The sequence below is a fragment of the Mycotypha africana genome (assembly GCF_025528875.1).
Source record: "Mycotypha africana strain NRRL 2978 chromosome Unknown BDF20scaffold_3, whole genome shotgun sequence".
In the NCBI taxonomy this organism is placed as follows: Eukaryota; Fungi; Mucoromycota; class Mucoromycetes; order Mucorales; family Mycotyphaceae; genus Mycotypha; species Mycotypha africana.
Window position 1 is genome coordinate 1,866,738 of NW_026515727.1, and position 22,433 is coordinate 1,889,170.

The following is a 22,433-nucleotide window of genomic DNA, read 5'->3' on the forward strand; positions in this document are numbered from 1 at the left end:
TGTTATCTCGGCGTTCCTTTATATCAATTCTATATTCAAGGCAAAAATTAGGCTTTTCACTTTCAAAATAAATCCTCGCAACAGGAGTTGAGGATGGCGGAAGAGTGTTGTAAACATAAAAAAAAAGCCATTTTAATTTAGCTGGCTTTATCATAATGTATTGTAAAAAGTCATAGTCAAAGATTTCGAAGGATAAAGTATAGGGAGGGGGGAGGGCTAGCTATAGGATATAGTAACGATGATACTATCTGAATAAAATATAAATAGAGTGTGTATATATATGTATATATGTTTATAACTTCATCTTAAAATTTGCTGGTTCAATGAAGGTAAAATGTTCATAATGTGAGGGGGACAAAAAGAGGTAGACTTTTTGGCAGTTGAGGAAGTAGTAGCATAAGATCCCAACAAGGTCTCGTCTGTACTACTTCTGGGGATACTGTCATCGTCAACATCATCACTAGAAGGAATGTCATTTGCTGTAGCTGTTTGATAGGTTTTTGTATAATCTAAATTTGGTTTCTTGCTACTGTTGTTATTGTCACAGAAGGTAGGGAATGCCTTTTTGAACACGCGCTTAAAAAAGAAGGCTGGTTTCTGCTTATGTACTCTTTTGTGAGCTGTACTGTTCCTAGTTGTTAAAGAAGCACCCGTCATCTGTTGTATTAATGACGGATGGGTAGATGTACTTTGAGTGTCGAAAGAATGAACACGTTGCTGTTGGATGGTTTGCGCACGTAATAAATCCTGCTCCATTTCACTCACTAGGTCCTGTAATGGGGGTGATTATCGATGGAAATGAATTTAGAGCTACCTTTTGGTACAATGTCGGTTTTCTGTTTTGAAGGGATACTTACATTTAGATTACCCAAAAGTGTATCAAATTTAACTTCTTCGTTCATGCGATGTCTCTGAACGGTTACACTCTATAAAACGATTTATAAAAGTGAATATAACTGTCATGAAGAGAACGAAATAAAGCTGTAAGGAGCTACCTGTCTGTTTCTGTTTGCATTGATCATGTCTTCTCCTTCTCTATTTTCTGCAGCTATAAAGTCTATATCTCCTATAATTAAAGGCGTATGCATGTCATTGAGAGAAGCGTCAACTACATAACCATCGTGTTGGAAGACACGTCACAAGAAGAGAAGAACCTACGACTCGTTTGATGATCATGGTTCAATCGATCCGATAGATAATCTATTTGCTCTTTTAAGCTCAAAATGATATCATTCTTCGTGTCCAAATTTCTTGTATATCTCAACTCTAATTTCCTTAGATCACTTTGATGCGTTTTTTTTATCATTTCTAGATGGTCTGAATAATGAAAGAAATAACATATTTACACAAGTGGAAAAAAAAAAAAGAGAGAGTAGCTCGGACAGCACTTTACTCAAAAAATACCTGAATAATTTTGTGCGTTTGCCTCAGCTCTGTGCTTCCATTCTAAAGCTGTTTCTTTTAACATTGCAATTTCAGACTATTACACAGCAGAATCAGTCAAGATTAATATATGCATAAATAGCGTGTGGCTTAATGATGCTACCTCCTTTGCCAACAAGGCGTGTTCTAGCATACAAAGATATTGTTGTTGATTGTTATTGACTACTTCTCTAGCGTCATCACATTCAGTCTGTTGATAGAATGGCTGTTTCTCCATACTATGCGTATCCATATGGCTATCACCGTCATTATCCATGATGGCAGATGTAGAATCGATGTATTTCGATGGAAGCAAAGCAATCATATCAGCTACCAAAGCGGCAGCTTCTCTATCATCTTGACTCTCGAAATAGGTCTGTAGACAACTCATGGAATCCATTGAATAGAAAACGATCACTATTTTTGTCGATTTCGGCGGTGCTGTAGATGCTGACTTTGAAGGAAACGACAAGCAGAGAATATGGCTGGATTGAATGTCGTACGCCGAGAAGTAACAAACAAACAGAATTTTCTGTAGCTGTTGTTGTGTCTTATGTATTGAGTTGTATTGATTCTTACACAAAGAAAAATAACAGAAAAAAGAAGAAAATAAAATAAATGGGCATGACGAAAAGAATGGGTATAAAACGTCTCATTATGGAGAAGGGTAAGGAAATTTAAGGGGTGTGCGGAAATAGTTTCCCACAATAAGCATCTTTCCCTTTTGCGGATGGTTTGGCAGAAGAGGCGTAAAGGATAGGTCGTCGTTTCTTTACTACTATTTAAAAGGCTCATATGTTTAGATTTAGGGTTTGTAAGATACATGGACATCTGCATGAATAACTGTTTGGCTTTATTTGAAAGAGCGAGCCAATCTGTGTGTCTGATAAAGGCAACAGACATCCGAACATCGTATGACTCTATTGATAATTCTTCTCAATTATGTAGAAAAAATGCAACGTTCATCCCATCTGTCATGTTTTGCAAAAAAAAAAAAAAGCAATGCACATGGTATAAACATGAGTGTATGCGTTTCTAGCACAGCATTTGCTTATTGACTGCTTAACAGCAGAAATAGAGTAGTGCTTGATTGTGGGCCGGGCAAAATGACAAACAGCGCATTTTTATTACTTGGGCAAAGATGAACAGTTAGTTACAGTTTATTTACGTTTATTTACATTTTCGAGGCATATCGTATGGAAAAAACCAAAGGTGAAGATTAAAAGTACAGGTTAAGCGCGGTTATATATAAAGCACAACAAAATATACACCCAAATAGTTTAATGGTTCATAGCTCTAGGTTGAGTGGCCGGGTTACAGACTTGTTGTTTTCTCAAATTGTCAGCAGAGCTCTTGGGAGCACTCGCTTGACGAGCAGCAGTATGAGCATACATATCTTGGGCTTGTCTTTCCTGAAGTTCACGGACACGAAGACGCTCTTCTTCTTTCTTATCTTCACTTGTTTGCTCTTCATCGTGCTCATCTTCCTTATGGGTATCCTTTAAGGGAACATGATGTTCGGGTTGCTTCACTCTCATACCACCAACCTTGTGAGCAGGAGTAACGTTTGCAGGTAAATCAGCGGGCATGGTTAACAAATTAATAATTTAAAAAGTTGAAAAAAAGAAAAACGGATGGAAGATGGGCTATAGATATTTATATCTTATCTCCAGATTTTAATGCATTTAAGCCCAATGAATTGCCTAAAGAGATCAACTAACCTGTCAACGTCACGAAAACATGAATTTAAGAAAAAGATCATTATGACATAAGGGGAGGACCTTCTTTTTGCTAGAATGGATTCATTTTGGATAGAAAGTCCGATGTGTCTGCATGAAAATTGAATCTGGAAAAGCGACATTTTTGTTCTTTTACTGCACTGCCGACACGAAAACTTTGTAACAGACACAATAGAAGCAAAAGTCTTACACTATCCAAGAAAGATGTATTTCACGTTTCTTTCTGCCTGTGGGCATTTTCTTTCGCTGCTTGGTATCCTGAAAATGCAACACATTAGTCGTTTCCACTGCTGATGAGCAATAGTGTTATAAGCTAGACAGGTAGTTACGTAATGTGATCATTTCATCTTTTTTTTTTTTTTTTTTTTTCTTAGAAAAAGCCAATCGTCGTTTAGTTTTCGAGGATGGCCGAGCAGTAAACTGAACTAGGCATTAAATCCGCTCGTAATGTTCCTGCTTCTACACTAATATGTTCCTCCAATGTGTCCAAATAGTGAGCTCTTGTCCATATCATCCTCAGTTAAATTATTGACAAATAAGCTTGAGATAATGTTACATACTCTGGCATATATTCTATCGTGATTCACTGCCAAGTGCTTTCACTAGATGATGACTGCTACCATTACTACGGAGCTCTGAATTCGTAATAAGAATTCGATGACCCCATTTACCACACTTTTTTCAGCCTCCTTTCTTGCCAACAAATTCAGGGTTTTTTTTCCCCTTCAATACATCCATCATGACAACAGCTCATCTACTATCGTATTCCATCTATTTGAGAAAAAAAAATAAAAATTCAAGCACATCGCAAAGAAGGGATATATTCATATTTTCTGGGCATAGTGCATCCCCTGCAGTCCCTCATGCTTCTTTAGAAAAATGGCTCGTTCCAACTGAGCTCTCATCCTCTTCTTGACGATGACCGTTTCTGCTTTGAACGATGACATGCTTCACTGGCTCCTTGAGGGATTCCGGTGGCCTCTGTAACGCTGTCGATGTCTGATACACGATGGATCCCTTTCGCGTTATAGTACTACCATTTTTCTCTGTTGCTATTCAACAGCTCAACGTAGAATACTCTCTCTTTCATCTACTGAATACACTCCTTCACTGTCCACCATTGCAATAACCAAGGTGTCCATCAAATTTGGAAATGTCCCATAAAAGCAATGTTCAGTGAGTGACATTGGGAACATAAACCGTAGAAAATAGTAAACGCAGACTGAAAGACACATCCTGTAAACCATGACAAAAATCGTTTTGACAAGCACGTGAGACGGTCTGAGCGACTGAGACGGAAAATAAGCTTTTCTCGTTTGCCCGCATTTTTTGTTGTTTGTCACATGCGACCTTAATTCTCAGGGGAAATTCTAATTTGTGCTTATGTGAGAGAAAGTAAAAAAAAAGTGATGACTCTATTCTTAATTTTTTATTTTGATTCCCAGTTAAAAAAAAAAAAAAAGAAACAGAAAAGAAAGAGCCCCCTCCGCTCTTTCCTCCACATCTTTTTTTCCTACATTACGTTTTTCAATTCGCACTAGACGCACACTTTAATTCACTACAACTGTTTAATGTCAAACCATCTCAAGAGCAATCATGTTGATGAAGTTGATTCAGATATTGATGACTTGCTAGATGGTAAGTGTTTCTTGTTTTAATATTGAAATACTCGAAACCTGTGTTTTCCTTACTTGAATGTCCTTCTAGATGTTCTTGATGATATATCCAACTTGTCTACAACAGAAAAACAGCCTTCCAAATCAACAACAGAAGCGGTAGCTGACAAGGCTAAAGAAACAGCGACCACGGCTGCTGCCCCTTCTGCCGAAAAAGAGGTTGCCGAAGAGCCCGACTTGGAAGATCTGTTAGGTAGTGACGACTTTGCAAAGCAATTAGCTGCAGGCATGGAACAACTCATGGGTGGAATGGACGGTGAAGCAGATGAAGAGATGAAAAAGGCATTTGAGAAAGTCTGGGCGTCGTTTGATAACGAGACACCTGTCCCTACAGCTTCAGCACCCCCCACTGCAACGACCACAACATCGTCGTCAAAAAACAAGGAGGATGGAGCAACAAAAAAGTCAGCGCAATCATTTCAGGATACCATCAACAAGACGATGAATAAGTTGAAAGATAGTTCAAAAGAAATTGATGTAAGTTTCTCTTCAGAAAACGTTTGAAATCTATGTCAATGGAAGAAAAAAAGGACACATCTCAACATAGGTTGCCTTTGGTTATCATCTCTAGTCTTCAATGAATGAAGAAGCAGAAGATGCTTTTATGGCAGAATTGATGAAACAGATGGAATCCTTGGCAGATAACGGAGAATTTGAGGGCGTTTTGGAAGGAATGATGAGCCAACTCATGTCGAAAGAGCTTCTTTACGAACCCATGAAAGATTTACGTGATAAATACCCCAAGTGGCTAGAGGAACACAAGGATACGATCGATAAGGCAGAATATGAAAAATATCAGCAGCAAATGAACATGTGTCAGCAAATTGTTGCTAAATATGAAGCGCCTCATTTTGATGAAAAGGATGAAGTACAGGCAAAGGAAATCATGGATTTAATGACAAAGATGCAAGACTTGGGGCAGCCACCTGCTGATTTGTTGGGTGAGATGGCCCCTGGCATCAATTTTGGTAATACTGAAGCTATGCCAGACCTCAAAGATCTGGAAAACTGTACTATTATGTAATGCTCCTGTCCTTTGAAAGACCCCCTATTCCCTCCCCTTTATTTAATGTTCGTAACTCTATTGCCAACTTGTATTAGCTAATAAAGCGCGTGTATTTTCTTAAATTTGGTTTGAAAATACATCGAGATCGTAAGTCACTGATGATGATCTATGATGAGCTTTTTTGACACTAGGATACACAGTTTGGACAACCTATCACTTTCAGTTTGAGATTCACAAAAGAGTTTTATTGTAGGGTATGTTTTGTATAAAATAAAGAACAGTAAAATCAAAAAGAAAACTACGTATGAAAAAAAAAAATTCTTTATACAAGGTACATTGAGGCTGTACGTACAATAACGGCGGGGAGGGGGCGGGGGGGGGGAAAGAAAGGCGAGCATGGTGGGGTTGATTTCTTTAGATAGACTTTTCCTTTCCGCTTCTGTTCTTTTCAGGTTCGAGGGTATTATCATAGTCCAAGCAAAGGGCTGAAGGTCTTTCCGTCTTGGAGAAGGCAGCAGAAGGATTGAGAGCACCCTTAATGACACCACAACGCATGCTAGAAAGCAGGTTACGGGCACCGTTAGAATGGTTGTAGATACCGCCGTTGAAAGACTTGGTCATGTCTTTGCCGATGCCAGTGAAGAGATACTTGGGTCCACCGGGGTGGTCAAAGCCTTCGACATCGTAGATGATACCGTCCAAAAGAATCCACTTCTTATCTTCTGTGTTGACCTTGGTTTGGAATTCTTCCAAAGTGTAAACTGGCAATTCACTCAGCTTTTTACCAAAGCTGAGGGTGGTCTTCATTTCATCTACTTTCTTTTCAATCATTTGAATTTGACCCTTTTTGATTTCGTTGGCGGAGAAAGTCTTCAAGTTGTAGGTCATGCCCAAGAAACTCAAGCCCTTAATAAGCCATTTGGTAGGATCATATTGGTACCAGCGGATGGCGTTACGGTAATCTTGGGGGAATTCATGATGGAAGTTGTGATAACCTTCACCACAGGTGACAAGAGCAGTAATCCAGGAATCCTTGGGGGTGTTGTAGTCATCGAAGGGGGTGTCGCCAATGTAGTGAGCAAGACTGTTGACGCAGAAAGTGGCATGATGGATAGCGACTTGACGACAGAGACCGGCGTAGATAAGGCCACCCTTCCAGTCTCCCCAACCGAAACCAGCGACCAAGGTAGGGAAAATGAAAGCCATAAAGACAGCAAATTCAAGATAATGTTTGTGTTGGAAACGAACAAGAGGATCTGCCTTGAGATCAGCAGTATCGGCGTAACCGATTCTGTTCTTGGGACGATTGATCAACATCCAGCCAATGTGAGAATAAAAGAAGCCTCGAGTAGCAGCATAGGGATCTTTATCAGAATCGGTCCAACGATGATGAGCACGATGGCCACGAGACCACCACTGAATAGAGCCTTGGAATGCACCAGAACCAGCTAGACATAACAAGAATTGAGTGAAAGGCGTACAGTCATAAGAACGGTGGGCCCAGTAACGATGGTAACCAGCGGTGATGCCCAGACCAGTAACAAAATAAAAAAAGATAGACCAGTACAAGGTCTTGGTTTGTAATGGTGTTGTGCAAGCGTAATAAACCGCAAGAATAGGTGTTGAGATCAAGAGGATGGATTGGAACCAATTGACACGACCGACCCAGTTCTTCAATGTGGTAGGGCTATCAAACAATGGAGGCATTTCGCGTGAGTCTCTGGGAGGCTTACGATCTTCAGTTACTGTGTAAGCATAGGGAGGGAACTTATCCTCCCTCACTAATGTTATTGTGTTGGACATATTTTTCTTTTTGATTTAATGTAAGAGATAATATCAACAATGAAGAAAAAAAAAAAAAAGAAAAGAAAAAGAAAACAGGAAAAAGGACCGATGGAGTATGAGTGGCACTTATATTTGAACGAAAAGTGCCTCTGTCGCTGTCTCTCTCTCTGTCTCTCGATCTCGCCTTTCCTTGGCTTTGCCTCAATCTTTTAACAACTGATACACACTATTGTAATTAGTTGAAACACAATCACTAGCAGTTCATTGGATGGAATATGAAAACTGTACGTTTAAAACTTGGGCCTCTGGGGACGAAATTTGGGGACTTACGGGCCAATGGGATTCCTTACGTCTTAAAAGTTGAAAAGGCTCCACTGCTCATGCTGAATAGGTTACGCGAATTCTCATATGGAGAAACGTCTCCATGTGTATGCACGATTGATGAAGTGGTTACACATTCTATTAAAGGCATTGCATGTTCGATAGTACCACAGCCATTAGAAGTAGTCACAAACCCCTGAGCTTGCAGATGGGCATAAAGTTGCAAACAATAGATTTCCTTCCCCCTTTTTTTGAGTGAAAACACTAAAAAAAGCAACTAGGTTTTACTTTGACGCAAAAATCGTCCGATTTTCCTTCTTTTATTGTTCAAAAAGACGGATGTAAGCCTGGAGAAGAACAATAAGAGTTTCGGTATTACATAATAGCTGCATAAGAACCAAGACCAAATATTGGGCGCCATTCCCGTATACCCCGGCCATGGCTGCCATCAGCTCTATCTTGATCCTTCATTTATCAATGGCTTTTTTACACACGCAATCCGCGAGAACAATGTTGCCGACTACCTGGGTTTCAAAAATTCATTTTTTTTCTTTTTTTTTTTTCTTCATTGTTCATTTTTAGACAAATGATCAAATGCATTGACATGTCCGTGTGCTTCTTTTTTAAGCCACAAAGCTGTCGTACAAAACAAAACGTATTATACATTTTACAAAAAAAAATATGCTTTTTCATTGGCAGTTAAATACAGCGCTTATCAGATAAAGGACGATAAATGACATTTAGGTGTACATAAATCATTGACTGCCTTCCCCCTAGTTGTTTTCTTTGCCTTTTTTGCACTACCGACGAACAATAGACTTTTTTTTACATATTTTCGAATAAACTTTGGAGACCCTTTTTTTCTTCGAAAGATGAATAGTCGAGCTAGAGTTGCTAGAACCATCCTTCTTGGCAACAATTTCTTTGAGACGAAAGTTTATAGTCAATATTCAATATAATCTGGTTTTCATTAAAACAATGAGTCTGCTCGTATGAACATGACGCGTAAATCCGGCCATTAGTAAGGCTCTTTCAGCGAATCGGTTTACAGCCCGATCGAGAAAGCCGAAGAAACAAAAAGTCGGTTGTCAATAATTGGGGATGCATATGGCAAAGATCCACCAGAATAATTTTTCATCTCAATTTATGAAAAAAAAATCTCTCAACGTTTCAAACTTCAACTTGTGAAAAAAGAAAAATTGGGGTAAAAAAGGGCTTTTTTGAATTTCCTTTTTTGGAGAATTCATAGTTGCCCTTATCCATCGCTTCTATTCCAACAAAATGCATATTTTCTGTCTTTCTTTTCTTTGCAAAGTTCGTTTTTGTTCTTTATCGCAAATGGAATATGAGTATTCTTCTTTTTTTTTGACTGCACATTATGTAATCTCTATGTTTCTCGCGACCCAAGTTTGTAGCCTTTGAAGAGATTCCTTAAGGACAAGGACAGCACAACCAAAGCGAACCATTTATGTCTTATGTTGCTGATAGAAAGAATCAGTATTCCACATAGATGTAAGCTTGTAGGAAATTCATTGGAGTTTTGTTTAGAAAATGATTGCCCACTGTTACTCCCGAAGCGTGCTCAGCATTGAGATGTGCGAGAAGAAAAAAAAAAAAAAAAAAAAAAAAAAAAAAAAAAAAAAAGAAAAAGAAAAGATCGACCTCACATCATTTGCTAAAAAAGGACAGATAACTGTATCATTTACGGAACAGAATGCTTATGGAAAAAAGAAGGCTTTATTGCGTTCTACTTTCCTTTTCGTTATATAATTTCTTCTTGAATGCATTCTGTTGCGACATCGTCCCTTTGCTTTCAAAAACCAAAAAGAGCTATACCATCCTTTACGTAACAGAAGATTTCAATGACGACAAGTCTAAAATGAAAGAGAATGGTGAAGATTGGAGCTGATTTCATGCAACTGTTTGGTTTCTCAACAATGTTAGAACAGATAGCAAATAGTAAAAGCATAGATCAATACCAAAGCAGCTATTTTGCTGAAACGTGCTGTAAGTGCGTTTGATGACAAATGACCCAATGTCGATCTACACATTCTATCTCGGGATAAAGCCTTAGGTCATAGTGTCATACACATAATCATGGTAGACAAACAAGTTTTTTTTATCTTTTTTCTTTTTTTTTTAGAGTTCCGCATTGCCCAGTTTGCATTTTTTTGAGTAACACGAAAAGGCAAATCACGTCTTTTCATTCGTCGCACATTAAAAAAAAAGACCAGCGGCACCTATGCCAAAATATCTTTTTCAGCGCGTTTTCAAAGTTTTAAGAATGAGATAAATATTCAATGAATTTGGTAAGTAAAAGATAATTAAAGCTAAAAGAAGGGCAAACAGAACAGTAAAAGAGATCAAAAGCATATAAAAAAAAAGCTAGCTTTACTCTATCTGGTTAAGTGACTGTAAAAAAAAAAAAGACACAACAACTTTCATGATGACCTCATGGTTCTTTCTTTTTTTGCATAAACTGAGACTATTTTATGAAAAAAGAGTGATAAAAGCTTTTGGTATAAAAAGCAAAAAAGATATTTCAATTTCGTGTGTGTTTTCGCCTTTTTGTTCTTTACCGACTTTTCCTTATCACTTTCTGTATTCTTTTCTTTATTCATATCCAAAAAAAAAGTAAGAAATGAAAGCTACTAAATATTTGACCTATGCTGCCTGCCTTGTTTTGTTGGCTAGCCAAGTGCAAGCTAAATGTAAGTACAGACAGTTTTATGCAATCCATATGCGCGCGGAGAAAGGGGGCAAGATAACAAACAAAGAATGATAAAATGGGCAAAAGATGTAGTGAGACCCAAGGAGCGAGTTGTTTATTCATTTTGCTTACATTCATATGATCGTTCTAACTCGATAAATAACATCTACCTATAATCAACGATAGCTGCTGCTCAGCAAGTAGAAGATGTCTCACAGTGGACTCAAGACCAAGTTCAAAGCTATCTGGACAAGTACAACATTGCCTATGAAGGTGAAGAAAGCCCTTTAGAAACAGTCAAGCGTTATCGTGATACTGCTTTGGCAAACGCCAACTTTTTCATGTCCGACAGACAAAGTGCTGTTGCACGTATCGTGCAAGGTCTTCGTGTCAAGCTTGAAAAGAACTACAAATTGTCTCAAGCCAACATTGATTCCTTATCTTCAGACCTCACACATGAATTGACTCAATTGTCCTTGAGAGGTCAACTGACCTCGGACATGGTCAAGCAACGTCTCGATAAATACAAGGCCAAGGCTATCAAACAGAAATACGTCACAGATGCTCAGTGGAAGGGTATTTCCAATGACGTCCAAGAGGCTTTCATGGGGAGTCATCCTGCCTGGTACCAGAAACTCTTGGGTTTGCTCCCTACTACTTCGTCTCAATTCGGTGATAATACCTTCCACACATGGGTCAATGACCGTGTGGCCAAGCGTTTGCAGGAAAACAAAGAACTGACCAAGGACCAAATCAACGCCATCGTCAATACCTTACAAAAGGCTCTTTCTTCCTCCACCTCTTCCGCTCAGGACATGGCCAAGCTGGGTACCGCTGAATGGTGGAAGCAAGTCTCCAACGATATCACGAAACAAGCCAACATCAAGCAAGACCAAGCGGCCAACGTCATGGGCTCATTGAAGGACGAAGTGAATGCTTACAAGATCTTTGCGATGGACTATGCCACGCAAGCGTCTGATCATGCCAACAACATGTTGGCCGCTGCCACACAGTACTTGAAGAATGCAGGTAACCAACTCTATGAACAAATCGCCCATCCTCTCAAGGCGCATCCTGAAAAAGAACGCCAAGTCAATGATGCCCTCTACACCGCCTCTTCCGCCGCTGCCTCTGCTACAGGCGCCGCCGGTGCTTCGGCTTCCAGTCTCCATGCCAAGGCAACCGATGCTGCTGCCTCCGCTACGGGCGCTGCCGCTGCTTCGGCTTCCAGCTTCCACGCCAAGGCGACCGATGCCGCTGCCTCCATGGCCAATGCTGCCGCTCAAAGTGCCTCTAGCATCACTTCTCACATGGGACAAACTGCTTCCAACACAAAAGACACCTTGGGTGCTTACTGGCGTCAAAAGGAATTAGAAACATACAAGAAGGTTGGATATACACAAGCTCATATTGATTGGATTGAAAACTATCTTAGCAAGGCTTTTGCTGATAAAACACATATTGCAAAGACATCTGTGCAAGATACTTTGCGTGCGATCCGTGATTATTTGGTGGCTACCAAAGTGCAAACAGCCGCTCATATTGATGCTCAATTAAAATCACTTGAAGCCGTCATTGAGCATTGGAGACGTACCACTGTTCGTGATGAATTGTAAAAAAAAAAACCAACCAAAAAAACTCTTTGAACAAAAGCATCCATTTACATCATATTTTCTGAAAAAAACAAAACAGGAGGTGGGGTTGGGGGAAACGTCATCATTAAATCACACATCTAATTTACTTTTTTTTTTTTTTCTACTTTCTACATCTCTATACTCACCCAGAATTGTAAAAATAAACGGATATCATGTATTTTTCATATAGACTGTTGGCTTTATTCCTTTTTTTTTGTGGTGTATAAAGGAGACTGGATGGTAGATGAAAGGGAATCTTTTTCCTTTATCAATGGTATTCATATGTTGTGCATTTTCTATGTTTCAAGATGTATATGGGAAATACAATATATATTTATATATGTATATATATATATATATATGTGTGTGTAGAGAGAATAAATAACGCGTTAAAAAAAGAGAGATAATCAAGAGAAGGGGGTACTCAAGTAGATACTGTCACTGTTTTTCCCGCTGTCGAATGCGTCTGTGGTGGTTGTACATCGTCTCCCTCTTTTGCATTGGCGTGTTCATCTTTCTTTGTGTTTCTTGTCGAAAGATCAGTCGCTGTGGCTGCTGTCATGGGCGGTTGGCTGCTATTAGGATGAATTGCAGTGGATAAGCCATGACCCCCTGTTGTGCTTAGGTAGCCATCCTTACCACCTAATTTCAACGTATCCAACAATTTACGATAAATAAATTTGTAGGCCCATACATTGCCTCTCAACCGACGCATATCCACAATATAAAGTCCTGGTAAGTTTTTAATCTTACATAGCTCTATACTGAAACGGATCTCTTCTCCTGGATCCACATTAGGATCGCCATAAATAGGAGCTACCGTTTGAGGACTATTACCCGTAGTTGGTTCTACGCACTCATCCTGCTTATTCTTTGGGTCTATCTTGTCTTCAAGTGGAGATGAAGAAGCAGGAGGAGGAGGAGGAGGAGGGGTCGTTATTTCGCCACTACTGATGCTACTGGTCGAAGCCCTTTGTTGTTGTTGTTGTTGTTGTTGAGCACTTGACCTTCTCAATAAAGATCGTATTCCATTTTGTTGTGGTTGCGTCTTGAGCGATTGGGTATGAAACGTGCTTTCATTATGGAGATAAGGAAGCTGATGATGATGATGGATATCATTATTGCTGGTGCTGGTGCTAGTGCTAGTGCTAGTGCTGGTATGGTGAGGTGAGTGGGTATTATTTTTGTATAAATGATGATGTAACATCATCATACGTGAAGGTGAATGTGGAGTGGTAGAATGATGGAAATGGTGCTGAGGTGATATGGAGAATCGTCTTTCCGTATCCAAGATACGCTTTTTTTTACTTTTGGGTCGTGAGCATTTTAATTTAAAATCATTACTTCCGTCCCGTTTAAATTCTAAACCCAAGCTTTGAAGGGCCACCTTGACATCTTGGAATACTTGATGAGGAGGCCGCGAGGTAAGGGCTTCTTGATCTACAGCACCGTGATGAGTACGTAATTTAATGACAGGTTCTTTATCAAGGTGAGGATGACGATGAGGATAATGATGTGGATGCTGGAGATTGGATTGCCTGTGCGCTGAATCATATCCCACAGGTGCGTAGGCTTGATTTTTATGGCGGTTGTTATTCATCGTGATAGGCAGATCAACCGTCTTTTGATGGGCAGAACTCAGTGGTTTTTTCTTGAACCAATCCATGAATTTTTTGCCTGCACTACGATGTTTCTCTGTTTTTGATGCTGCTACTGCTGCAGCTGCAGCAGTAGCAGCAGTAGCAGCAGCCATGCTGACGTGGGTGGAATCGATCGCATGCTCAGAAATAGAAGGTTCCATTGGAGCACGAGGTGGCTGATCAGGGTGACGACTAGCGCTACCTTCTGTGATTGCAGCCTTTGCATTATCTGATGCCAAGGCAGATGTAGCAGTCTGCGTCGTCATCGTTTGTTGTTGTTGTTGTTGTTGTTGTTGTTGTTGCTGCTGCATTGAATGATTGTTGTTTTGACGACGGTAAAAAGGACTTTTGTGACTTTCCGTCATTGAGTTGACTAATAAACTGAGCGTCTTTCTTCTTGTACCTCTTCTTTCAGAGGAAGCTGGCGGGGGAGTGGCAGATAGAAACGTAGGCGGGGATAGGGTAGTACTCAAACGAACGGTTCTTTTTTTCGTTGCTGAAGCGGAGGCATTCGCATGAGCGGTAGTAGTTGCTTCCAACAGAGAATGGGTAGTGGATTTATGGATAGAATGAGGCGTACTTAAACTGAAATTAGGTAAAGCAGATGCAATTACTTTGACAGCAGTAGGTGGGGAGGATGTGGGTGATGGTTGCTGTATTTTGCGGTTTTGATGTTGGTTCGTAACGCTCGATAGGAATTTTGAGTGTAGAATGGATGTGGACGTGGTAGTGGTGGTGGCTGCTGCGGCACTCGATTCAGCATGGAGATGTTCTTTGTGAGTAGCCGTTGTAGGGTCGGATACCAAAGACATGTGTCTCGTGCGTTTATTCTTGTTCTTTTTGTTCATATTCACATTCATACTATTATTCGTGTTACTATCGCGTCCTACTTGACTTGATTTAGACGTGTGACTATGTACACCAGAAAGGAAATGAAGAACCTTTTCGGTAGATGAAGCCGTTGATTTAGGTCGTATTTTTTTGTGATTGTGTTGTTCCTCTTTGGTGGTGGTGGTGGTGGTGGTGGTGATTTCTTTCGGTTTCGAAGATTGAGCGACTGCTGCTGAGGTAGAAGGCAAAGGAGTAATAGGTGTTTTAGGTGCCAGCTTTTCTTCTGGTTGCTCTTCTTTTTGTACATCTGTCATGGCTTCATCAGCGATGTGGATCGTCGATTTATCGGCATCATAGGAGGCGGGTGTGGACGAGACGGAATCCTCAGTACTAGCAGGTACTTCTTGCATCATTGTATCTGTTTCTTCTTCTTCTTCTCTCTGAGAACCGTTCTGATTGGCTGTGGTTGTATCCTCAACAATCACTGTTAATTCTTGATGATGATGGTGATCTTTTTCTTTCTTGTGCTCTGTTACAACTGTGTTCTTCAGTACAACCGCGTCTTCACTTTCATCACCCATGACTGAGGTTACAATGTGATTATCTTTATGACCGCTGTTACTACTACTATTGCTACTGCTATTACAGCTACTACTACTATTACTGTTGTTTGTATCTTCCACATGTGTCATACTGACGGCAGCGTTTTCATGTACCTTTTCTTGCTTTGTCGTTGAAATGGTGGAAGTGATCATTGTTTGATCCTCCTCTTCTTCCTCTTCCTCTTCTTCGCGTGCTTGTGGCAACGGCTGATGTTCTTCCTCAGGATGCTGCTGCAATAGCTCTTCTTCCTCCTCTTCATCCGATTGTAAAACAAACAAATGTTTATGAGTAGCCAACCAAGGATGTGCCATGATGGTTTCCATGGAGCATCTTTTTTCAGGATCAGGCACCAACATGAGGCTCATCAAATCACATGCTTCTTCCGAAATATAATCAGGAAAAACCAAGGGCGTGTTGAGGATATATTTGTACAATAAATTGATATTGTAACTTTCTGGATTGGCTGGATCGTCGTCATAAGGTAGATATCCGCAGAGCATAGCAAATAAAATAACACCGCAAGACCAAATATCGACAGCAGGGCCCACGTACAGTCCTTGCTGGTTCATCACTAACTCTGGGGCTGCGTAGCATGGCGAACCGCAAGACGTGGACATTAAATCATCATGGGCTGAAGAGAATTGATTTGCAAAGCCGAAATCAGTGATCAACACATTACGATGTCTATCTAACAATAAGTTTTCCTGGAAGAGAAAAAAAAAGGCTGAGTATCTCACATGGCCACCATAGATCTATGTCCTATCTATCCTTTACCAATTTCAAATCTCTATGGACAATGTGTTTCTTGTGCATATAATTGACACCACTGATAAGTTGAGCAAATAATCGACTGGCATCTTTCTCCTTCAAATATCGATGAGCTAAAATATAGTCAAATAGCTCACCGCCGGTTGCACATTGTAAGATAATTCCAATATATTTCTCTGTTTCTATCACATCAAATAATTCAACAATATTCGGATGATGGAGTACCTAGTAATGCAAAAAGGGAAATTAAGGGGAAGAGAATGAGTTTCTTTGTTAGAGTTTCATAATTCTGAGCAAAAAACCATGTAACATATATAGACATATGTTATTTTCTTTTTCCGTCTCCCCCCCGCCCATCCTAAGATGAGGATATCCCTTTTTTCTGTTATACTTTACTCGTAACACAGATATCTCTCTCTCCACTTTGGTCATACGAGAAGTGGAGTCAATACTATCCTTTCTAATCAGTTTTATAGCAACCTAAAAGATCATGAAGAAATGAGCCTTTTCGCCATACTATAGGGTTGATTCTAGAGATAATAAAGTAGACATTTACTTCTTGTCCTGTCTTGATTTCAATACCGAATTTCACCTTGCCAAATTCGCCTTCGCCTAATGTTTGCAATAACAAATACGGTCCAAAAACGGTCGGTTTTCTACCGGGTGGTAAGCTATAATGATAAAGTTGATAGTAGTATTGCCACCAAGGCTGATGGCTGTGTTGATTCTCGTGGTGATGACTATGACTCGAACTATAACGATGACGCTGTTCTTGTTGTTGTTGTTGTTGTTGTTGTTGCCTTAGGAATGCGTCCTCTTGCAGTTGTTGTTGATCTGCTGCTACTGCTCCTTTTCTATTGGAATACGTCTTTTGCAATAATTCTGTAGGCATTGCAGTTACGGAATAAGCCCTTTGCTGTTGGCTCCGATTTGTCGTACTAGCAGCCGATGCATATGTTTCATATGGGTGATATGGTTGCATAGCAGCAGCAGCAGCAGCAGCATGGCTCGCAGTGGCAGTAGAGGTGGATAGAGTGGAGGTGGGTGCCGGAGTTTGATAATGATGAGGTTCGTCGGCGTAGGCATTGTGATGAAGATGAGCAACAGCGGTCTTGTCGGCGTCTTTAGCGGCGTTCTGAGTGGTGCTGGTTGGCATGCTGCTATTATTGCGATTTTGATTATTATCTGAAACTAGGTCAGGAACAACGACTACTGCTTCGACCGTCGCTGTTATTGATTTTTTGGCGGATCCTTTTTGCTCTTGTGTTTGCTGTTGTTGATTCTGTTCAAGAGGATGGACCAACAAAGTCATCTAAAAATATATGAATTTATATAAATGAAAATAAAAAAAAAAAAAAAGAAAAAGAAGAAAAGGGAAAAACGATTTAAGTTGTGTGTTTTGCAAAAAAAAAAAAAAAAAAAATGTTTATATTGGTCCAACCTTTCAACGTGACAGAAAAAAAAAAAAAAAATAATAATAAGGGGGAGGAGTTTTTTGTAGTGTCTTCATAAAGACATGCACATTCTCTTTTTCCTGCTTGATTTAATGATTTCTTTATGGATAGGAAGCAACAAAAAGACTAACCTATGCCGCCATTATGCCTTTATTTTTTCAGCCAAATATTAAACAACAGAGCGATTGTTATGGAGAAAGACGTTTCGAAAAAAAAGAAAATAAATTAATTTTTGAACACAAACTTGAGTCTGTATCTTGAACTCAATGTTAAAAAAGGTAACTGCTTTAGACCCAAACACGGTTGTCTTTCCATAACGGATAATGTGAAGACGACGGTGTATCATTGTCTTGTTGATCATCTTTTTCTTCTTTTTCACTTTCTTCCACGTCCTCATCACCTGTTTCATCTTGATCGTCATGAAGCAAAGTGCCGTAATCACTGGATGTTGGATGACCGCTGCTATCGTCAATGATGAGTTCCTCGTCATTAGAGTTGGACGGGACAGCGTCTGTTGCATCCTTCCGTCTCTTTACTGCTTTTCTTACAGTGCTATTGGGTTTTGTTTTGGTGGTGGACGTGGATGATGACGACGATGATGCTTTAAAAAAGCAATACCTTAATGGACTCGAAGGCTTTGGAAACTGTTCAATGATTTCCCTCCAGGTTTTCACTCGATGTATATTCTTTGATAACTCAGTAGGCGTGCGTTGATATAATCTTTTGGATGTTGACGTCAGCGTGTTTTTTCGTCGCTTATTGCTACAATTGTGATTCTTATTGAACACATCTTCATGGTTCCAGATGTATTTCCCTTGTTTATCATAAAGTAAAATGTCGATGCCCAGCGTCGAGCATTCCACTGCATGTTCTAGACAATCGTCGATCAAGACGTCCACACCGACTTCCTGACAAATGGCTGATTTAGGCTTGGATACATAGTCTAGCTGTTCTGCATCCGATAATCCCAAATTACAAAAATAGATGCTATCAAAAATGCCTTTCAACCCAAGCAAAACAAACATAGAATAAGTACCATCATCGTCTGCTTAGTTCCACCTATCCGTCAAAAACAAAAAGTTTTTACCTGAATAATGTCGATCGACAAATTTCTTGGTCTTTTCAGCAATAAACTGTTGCCTTGACGTGATAATCACTAGACTAAAATGCCGTTTCTTCAACATCTTGAGTGCTTCAAGAGCGAAATCCCGAACAGGTTGTATTTGATCAAAATAAGGCGAGTCATAGAATTCTCTCAATTTCATACAAGTCTCTTCTCTTGTACCTCCCCAGACCTTCCAATAATCGTAAGTGTGAAAATCAGATACCTTCAGTTTCGTGGAGTAGGTATCGTTATGCCATTGCACAAGACTCTCTAAAGTCTGTGCGAGTGTTTGATCCAGATCAACGCCAATGATCTTTCTGGCTTCTTTAGATGATTGAATATGCATGGTAATAATGATAGCAAAAGAAGAAAAAAAATGCTTTCCCTTTTTTGAATATGTTTAAAAAAAGAGGTATATAGCTATCTATAGAGGATTTTTATGATGTATGGTTTTTCTTGGTGTCAAAATGACTGAAATAAATAGTGATGCTGTTTTCTTTCACAAGGTCGTTGATTGGTCGGGAAAGAAAAAAAAAACCAGGCTTGGTGTCAAGATAATGAAAGAAGATTACAAATAGGATGAATAAATAGCAAGAGTAACTGTTCCCCCTTCTTTGACGTTGGAAAAGGTTTTGAGGAAAATGAAAAAAAGGGAAAAAAAAAGGGAGAAGATTCTGTCTTTGGCAAAGAAGTGCAAAAAAAAAAAAAAAAAAAAAAAAAAAAAATTCAACACCGCCTTAACCTGACTAGGAAGAATTGTCTCAAAGAGCCCATTTCAAGTAAGAAAAAGCTTTTAAGCGGGACATCGGAGGAGTTTTAAATACGTTATCTTTTTTGTCTCCCCTGACAATTTGATAGATTAAAAAGAACATTGCCAGAACAATTGAACTCATCTTCTGGTAGTCATAGTTGGCCCTGTTTTTAGTCATTTTTTTTTTGCTATTCTATTATACTGTCAAATTCTTTAAAGTCTACTTATTTATGGTAGTTTCTGTTTGAATCGTAAAGAAAAAAGTGATGAGCGAGCCCTGACTGGCTGAATTTTCATCTGCATAATCGTCTAATCGAAAGCCAGTTGGACTGATCCGTTCGTCTTGTTGTCATCGGGTTTACCTTTTATTGACCGAAACACAGACTTGGATTCATTTCCATCCATTATAGCCCAGATCAAATAGCTCTTTCTTTGCTCCATGCCATTTTCTATTCCCAGGAGCAGTTGCATATAATGCTCGCTAGTACCAAATGAACATATCGAGCCAAAGCACACCTTTCAAACTCAATCGTAACTCATCATTTCTTTCATTCGTTCATTCGTTTTCTCCAAGCAACATCAATGTCCGCAAACCAAAAAATCATTGTCCTGGTAACCTTATGGCAACCGACAAGGAAAACGGATCACTATGACAACCATACACTCGCCATGGATCGTATTATACTCAACATCTGGACGTACCAATATACAATAACAAAAGAGTATGGTATGTGCACACCATGTGCAAGGTTAGGTAACTCGAAAGGGAGGGAGTGCAAAAGTTCTTTTTATTATTTTCGGTAACCCAAGTCGGCACAACAACAAAAATTTCCAAAGGCTTGTATTTTTTCATCACCATTAGATCAGCTTTGTACGCCTGATCTATTTACCAAAATTGTTTCCAGAAAAATTCCAGATTTGTCAATTGTAGAAACTTACCGAGGAAAAACTCGATGCCTGAATAAAAAGCGTGGCTAATCAACGAAATTCCCGATTCCCTTGGTCATTTGGTTTAACTCTACGTTGCGCTGCCTATCGAAGTAACTCAACAGAAATGACGAATCGTTCAAAAAACAAAAAGCAAAATCAGTGTACTATTTAAATGTCGGGTTAAAGTGGTTCATATACCAAAGAAAAGGCTGTATTGCACCTACAGATGCTTTGAGAAGTAGTCAAGTCTAATTCTAGAGAAACTCGCACTTGAACCATTCTCCTCTCCCATCCCATAAGCAATACATAGTACTATATGTTACGAACCGCAACGATTGCCAGACAGTGGGGGCAACAAAAACTGAAGAAAAGCAAGGCCTTTGACTGCTATCGTCTGGTGCCAAGACGTGTCATTGGTTATTTATTCCGTTACAGTCCTGTCTCTATTACGGACTCGTACGCTTGAGATTGAACCCTTTCTCCCTTTTTACACGCACAATTTACGCATTTTTCCATTATCTATAGCAGTTGTTTGTTTGTATCCGTGATGGACACTCACAAAATAGGCAAGAAAAAAAAATTATGTCACGCATAACCAAAAGCCACTTTGTGTAAAGGAGCCGCTGCTTTTAATAGTTACTCTATAACCCTTCTTGGTCCTTATTAACTTTTTTTAAAATTGCAACAAAGTATTTATGTTTATTATAGACGTATGAGGCACAATATAAGAACAAGACGAGAACAAGACGAGAACAAGACGAGAACAAGTATAGAATGAAGAAAGAAGAATAGTAAGACTTGTTTGTTCTTGGAAAGTTTAAATGAACGCTGAACTATTTCTATGCATGCCAAAAGTTAAAAAAAGACATGTATGCAAATGACCCATTCGTCAATACCACTTTATAGACTCTGTATCGTAGCCGAAAATGACGGCTAATATTATATCCTCAATAGAAATATTTGCTTCTTCAAAGCGTCAAAGAAGAACATGCAACAACTTTTAACCTTGTCTAATGTCAATGCAGCAAAGAGGGGCGATAACTACCTAAACTCCAATTTCGCGCAAAAGGAAAAAGGAGAAAATGAGCTTCAGACATTGCGCTGAAGCGATACCTTCTGTCATCTAAATCTATATTGGGTCTTGCGTCTAGCATAACTTTTGTACTACAAGTTTAAGCACAGCGGTTTGAGATAGAAAGGGCTAATTCACCATAAAGATACTGTAAGCGAACGAAAGCAGGAGTGTGTGAGTAGTGCATTATCAGTCCATTTAAATAATTGTATTTTGATTGAAAACAACACTAATCTACACAAGATTTAAGCTTGTACGCAACAGTAAGATCACATTGAACAAATATTAGCAGAACTAATGGCCTCATTTGCTCCTAGGTCTATACCATTTTGATTGAGCAGTGCTTTCTTCTGTTCCTTATTATCAGATGAAAGAAGAGAGAAGCACCCATTCTTTGTTTTATTACTCCCTGACAATTTGTTGACAATACATACATCTTTTTGTTGGAAAGGGCCAACTGTTTCTTCTTATGTGGTGTTGAGGAGTTACAACAGTAGCAGATAGACGCCTTCTATTCCGCAATACAGTCCAGAGGGGAGGGAGGGCGAGAACAGAAACGGTTGAAGTTCTTCCTTCCTTTATTCAAAAATTAGAGTGATGTCTCAACAATCTTTGAGAGCGGGCGTATGTAGGAGATGAATTGCTTATCTTTCAACTTTTTGATATCCACCATGCAGGGTATGGCAGTAACTGCGGACTACTCATAAAGTCTTACAGTATCATAGGCTACAACACTTTTAAGCGATCATATCAAAAGCTCTAATTCACCTTCACTGTTAAGAAAAGGAACAAGGAGACTTACTAATGTCCATCCTTCAGTATATTCATTCATTATTTCCTATTTTTTATACAAGCTGCAATCATCAATAAGCATCCACCTCAGTAGAAGTCCAGCTGGAGGCTCGCACATCCCATTGAGAATGAACATTGATTACGAAACAGAAAGAATATAAAAAAAAGCTGGGAACAATGGTTCAGTTATGACA

General features: G+C 39.4%; 8 protein-coding genes across 8 annotated transcripts; 2 read left to right on the plus strand and 6 right to left on the minus strand.

Moving 5' to 3' along the window:
* Window positions 1–392: 392 nt before the first annotated feature.
* BDF20DRAFT_398271 (uncharacterized protein) lies at window positions 393–2,033 on the minus strand. The gene is made up of 6 exons (XM_053075367.1): window positions 1,547–2,033; window positions 1,405–1,480; window positions 1,159–1,266; window positions 996–1,057; window positions 869–926; window positions 393–657 (listed from the first exon to the last, which is right to left on the minus strand). Exons 1-6 carry the CDS (start codon window positions 1,820–1,822, stop codon window positions 632–634), a joined length of 606 nt encoding a protein of 201 aa, XP_052938398.1. The 5' UTR covers window positions 1,823–2,033; the 3' UTR covers window positions 393–631.
* Window positions 1,574–2,514, minus strand: BDF20DRAFT_398340 (uncharacterized protein). Its single transcript, XM_053075368.1, has one exon. The coding sequence runs from the start codon at window positions 2,323–2,325 to the stop codon at window positions 1,840–1,842; it is 486 nt and encodes a 161-aa protein (XP_052938399.1). The 5' UTR covers window positions 2,326–2,514; the 3' UTR covers window positions 1,574–1,839.
* Window positions 2,408–3,055, minus strand: BDF20DRAFT_860807 (uncharacterized protein). The gene has a single exon (XM_053080538.1). It carries the CDS (start codon window positions 3,009–3,011, stop codon window positions 2,703–2,705), a length of 309 nt encoding a protein of 102 aa, XP_052938400.1. The 5' UTR covers window positions 3,012–3,055; the 3' UTR covers window positions 2,408–2,702.
* A 1,529-nt stretch (window positions 3,056–4,584) lies between these two features.
* On the plus strand, window positions 4,585–6,098 carry BDF20DRAFT_860811 (Pex19 protein). The gene is made up of 3 exons (XM_053080539.1): window positions 4,585–4,799; window positions 4,869–5,314; window positions 5,409–6,098. Exons 2-3 carry the CDS (start codon window positions 5,066–5,068, stop codon window positions 5,859–5,861), a joined length of 702 nt encoding a protein of 233 aa, XP_052938401.1. The 5' UTR covers window positions 4,585–4,799; window positions 4,869–5,065; the 3' UTR covers window positions 5,862–6,098.
* On the minus strand, window positions 6,099–7,685 carry BDF20DRAFT_860813 (uncharacterized protein). Its single transcript, XM_053080540.1, has one exon. The coding sequence runs from the start codon at window positions 7,644–7,646 to the stop codon at window positions 6,258–6,260; it is 1,389 nt and encodes a 462-aa protein (XP_052938402.1). The 5' UTR covers window positions 7,647–7,685; the 3' UTR covers window positions 6,099–6,257.
* Window positions 7,686–10,167: 2,482 nt separating this feature from the next.
* BDF20DRAFT_398569 (uncharacterized protein) lies at window positions 10,168–12,496 on the plus strand. The gene is made up of 2 exons (XM_053075369.1): window positions 10,168–10,660; window positions 10,857–12,496. Exons 1-2 carry the CDS (start codon window positions 10,616–10,618, stop codon window positions 12,273–12,275), a joined length of 1,464 nt encoding a protein of 487 aa, XP_052938403.1. The 5' UTR covers window positions 10,168–10,615; the 3' UTR covers window positions 12,276–12,496.
* A 572-nt stretch (window positions 12,497–13,068) lies between these two features.
* On the minus strand, window positions 13,069–16,895 carry BDF20DRAFT_805758 (kinase-like domain-containing protein; the record flags this gene model as incomplete). The annotated part of the gene is made up of 11 exons (XM_053076507.1): window positions 13,069–13,181; window positions 13,602–13,815; window positions 13,912–13,986; window positions 14,053–14,138; window positions 14,289–14,465; window positions 14,685–14,763; window positions 14,824–14,996; window positions 15,459–16,071; window positions 16,142–16,360; window positions 16,532–16,615; window positions 16,692–16,895. Coding segments are annotated over 11 exons (2,037 nt in total), but the record flags the coding sequence as incomplete, so codon positions are not given.
* A 721-nt stretch (window positions 16,896–17,616) lies between these two features.
* On the minus strand, window positions 17,617–19,362 carry BDF20DRAFT_398638 (uncharacterized protein). The gene is made up of 2 exons (XM_053075370.1): window positions 18,677–19,362; window positions 17,617–18,589 (listed from the first exon to the last, which is right to left on the minus strand). The coding sequence occupies exons 1-2, from the start codon at window positions 19,038–19,040 to the stop codon at window positions 17,877–17,879; spliced, it is 1,077 nt and encodes a 358-aa protein (XP_052938405.1). The 5' UTR covers window positions 19,041–19,362; the 3' UTR covers window positions 17,617–17,876.
* Window positions 19,363–22,433: the final 3,071 nt, after the last annotated feature.

What these genes read in the sequence shown, in the direction of transcription:
- BDF20DRAFT_860813 (XM_053080540.1), bottom strand. Translation starts at nt 7,646, where the DNA reads ATGTCCAACACAATAACATTAGTGAGGGAGGATAAGTTCCCTCCCTAT.
- BDF20DRAFT_860807 (XM_053080538.1), bottom strand. Translation starts at nt 3,011, where the DNA reads ATGCCCGCTGATTTACCTGCAAACGTTACTCCTGCTCACAAGGTTGGT.
- BDF20DRAFT_398340 (XM_053075368.1), bottom strand. Translation starts at nt 2,325, where the DNA reads ATGTCTGTTGCCTTTATCAGACACACAGATTGGCTCGCTCTTTCAAAT.
- BDF20DRAFT_860811 (XM_053080539.1), top strand. Translation starts at nt 5,066, where the DNA reads ATGGAACAACTCATGGGTGGAATGGACGGTGAAGCAGATGAAGAGATG. An exon ending in ATAGTTCAAAAGAAATTGAT is followed by an intron (nt 5,315 to 5,408) that starts GTAAGTTTCTCT and finishes TATCATCTCTAG; the next exon opens with TCTTCAATGAATGAAGAAGC.
- BDF20DRAFT_398271 (XM_053075367.1), bottom strand. Translation starts at nt 1,822, where the DNA reads ATGGATTCCATGAGTTGTCTACAGACCTATTTCGAGAGTCAAGATGAT. An exon ending in ATGCAAACAGAAACAGACAG is followed by an intron (nt 927 to 995) that starts GTAGCTCCTTAC and finishes ATCGTTTTATAG; the next exon opens with AGTGTAACCGTTCAGAGACA. An exon ending in TAAATTTGATACACTTTTGG is followed by an intron (nt 658 to 868) that starts GTAATCTAAATG and finishes TTAATACAACAG; the next exon opens with ATGACGGGTGCTTCTTTAAC.
- BDF20DRAFT_398569 (XM_053075369.1), top strand. Translation starts at nt 10,616, where the DNA reads ATGCTGCCTGCCTTGTTTTGTTGGCTAGCCAAGTGCAAGCTAAAT. An exon ending in TAGCCAAGTGCAAGCTAAAT is followed by an intron (nt 10,661 to 10,856) that starts GTAAGTACAGAC and finishes GCTGCTGCTCAG; the next exon opens with CAAGTAGAAGATGTCTCACA.
- BDF20DRAFT_398638 (XM_053075370.1), bottom strand. Translation starts at nt 19,040, where the DNA reads ATGCATATTCAATCATCTAAAGAAGCCAGAAAGATCATTGGCGTTGAT. An exon ending in TGTCGATCGACATTATTCAG is followed by an intron (nt 18,590 to 18,676) that starts GTAAAAACTTTT and finishes TTGGGTTGAAAG; the next exon opens with GCATTTTTGATAGCATCTAT.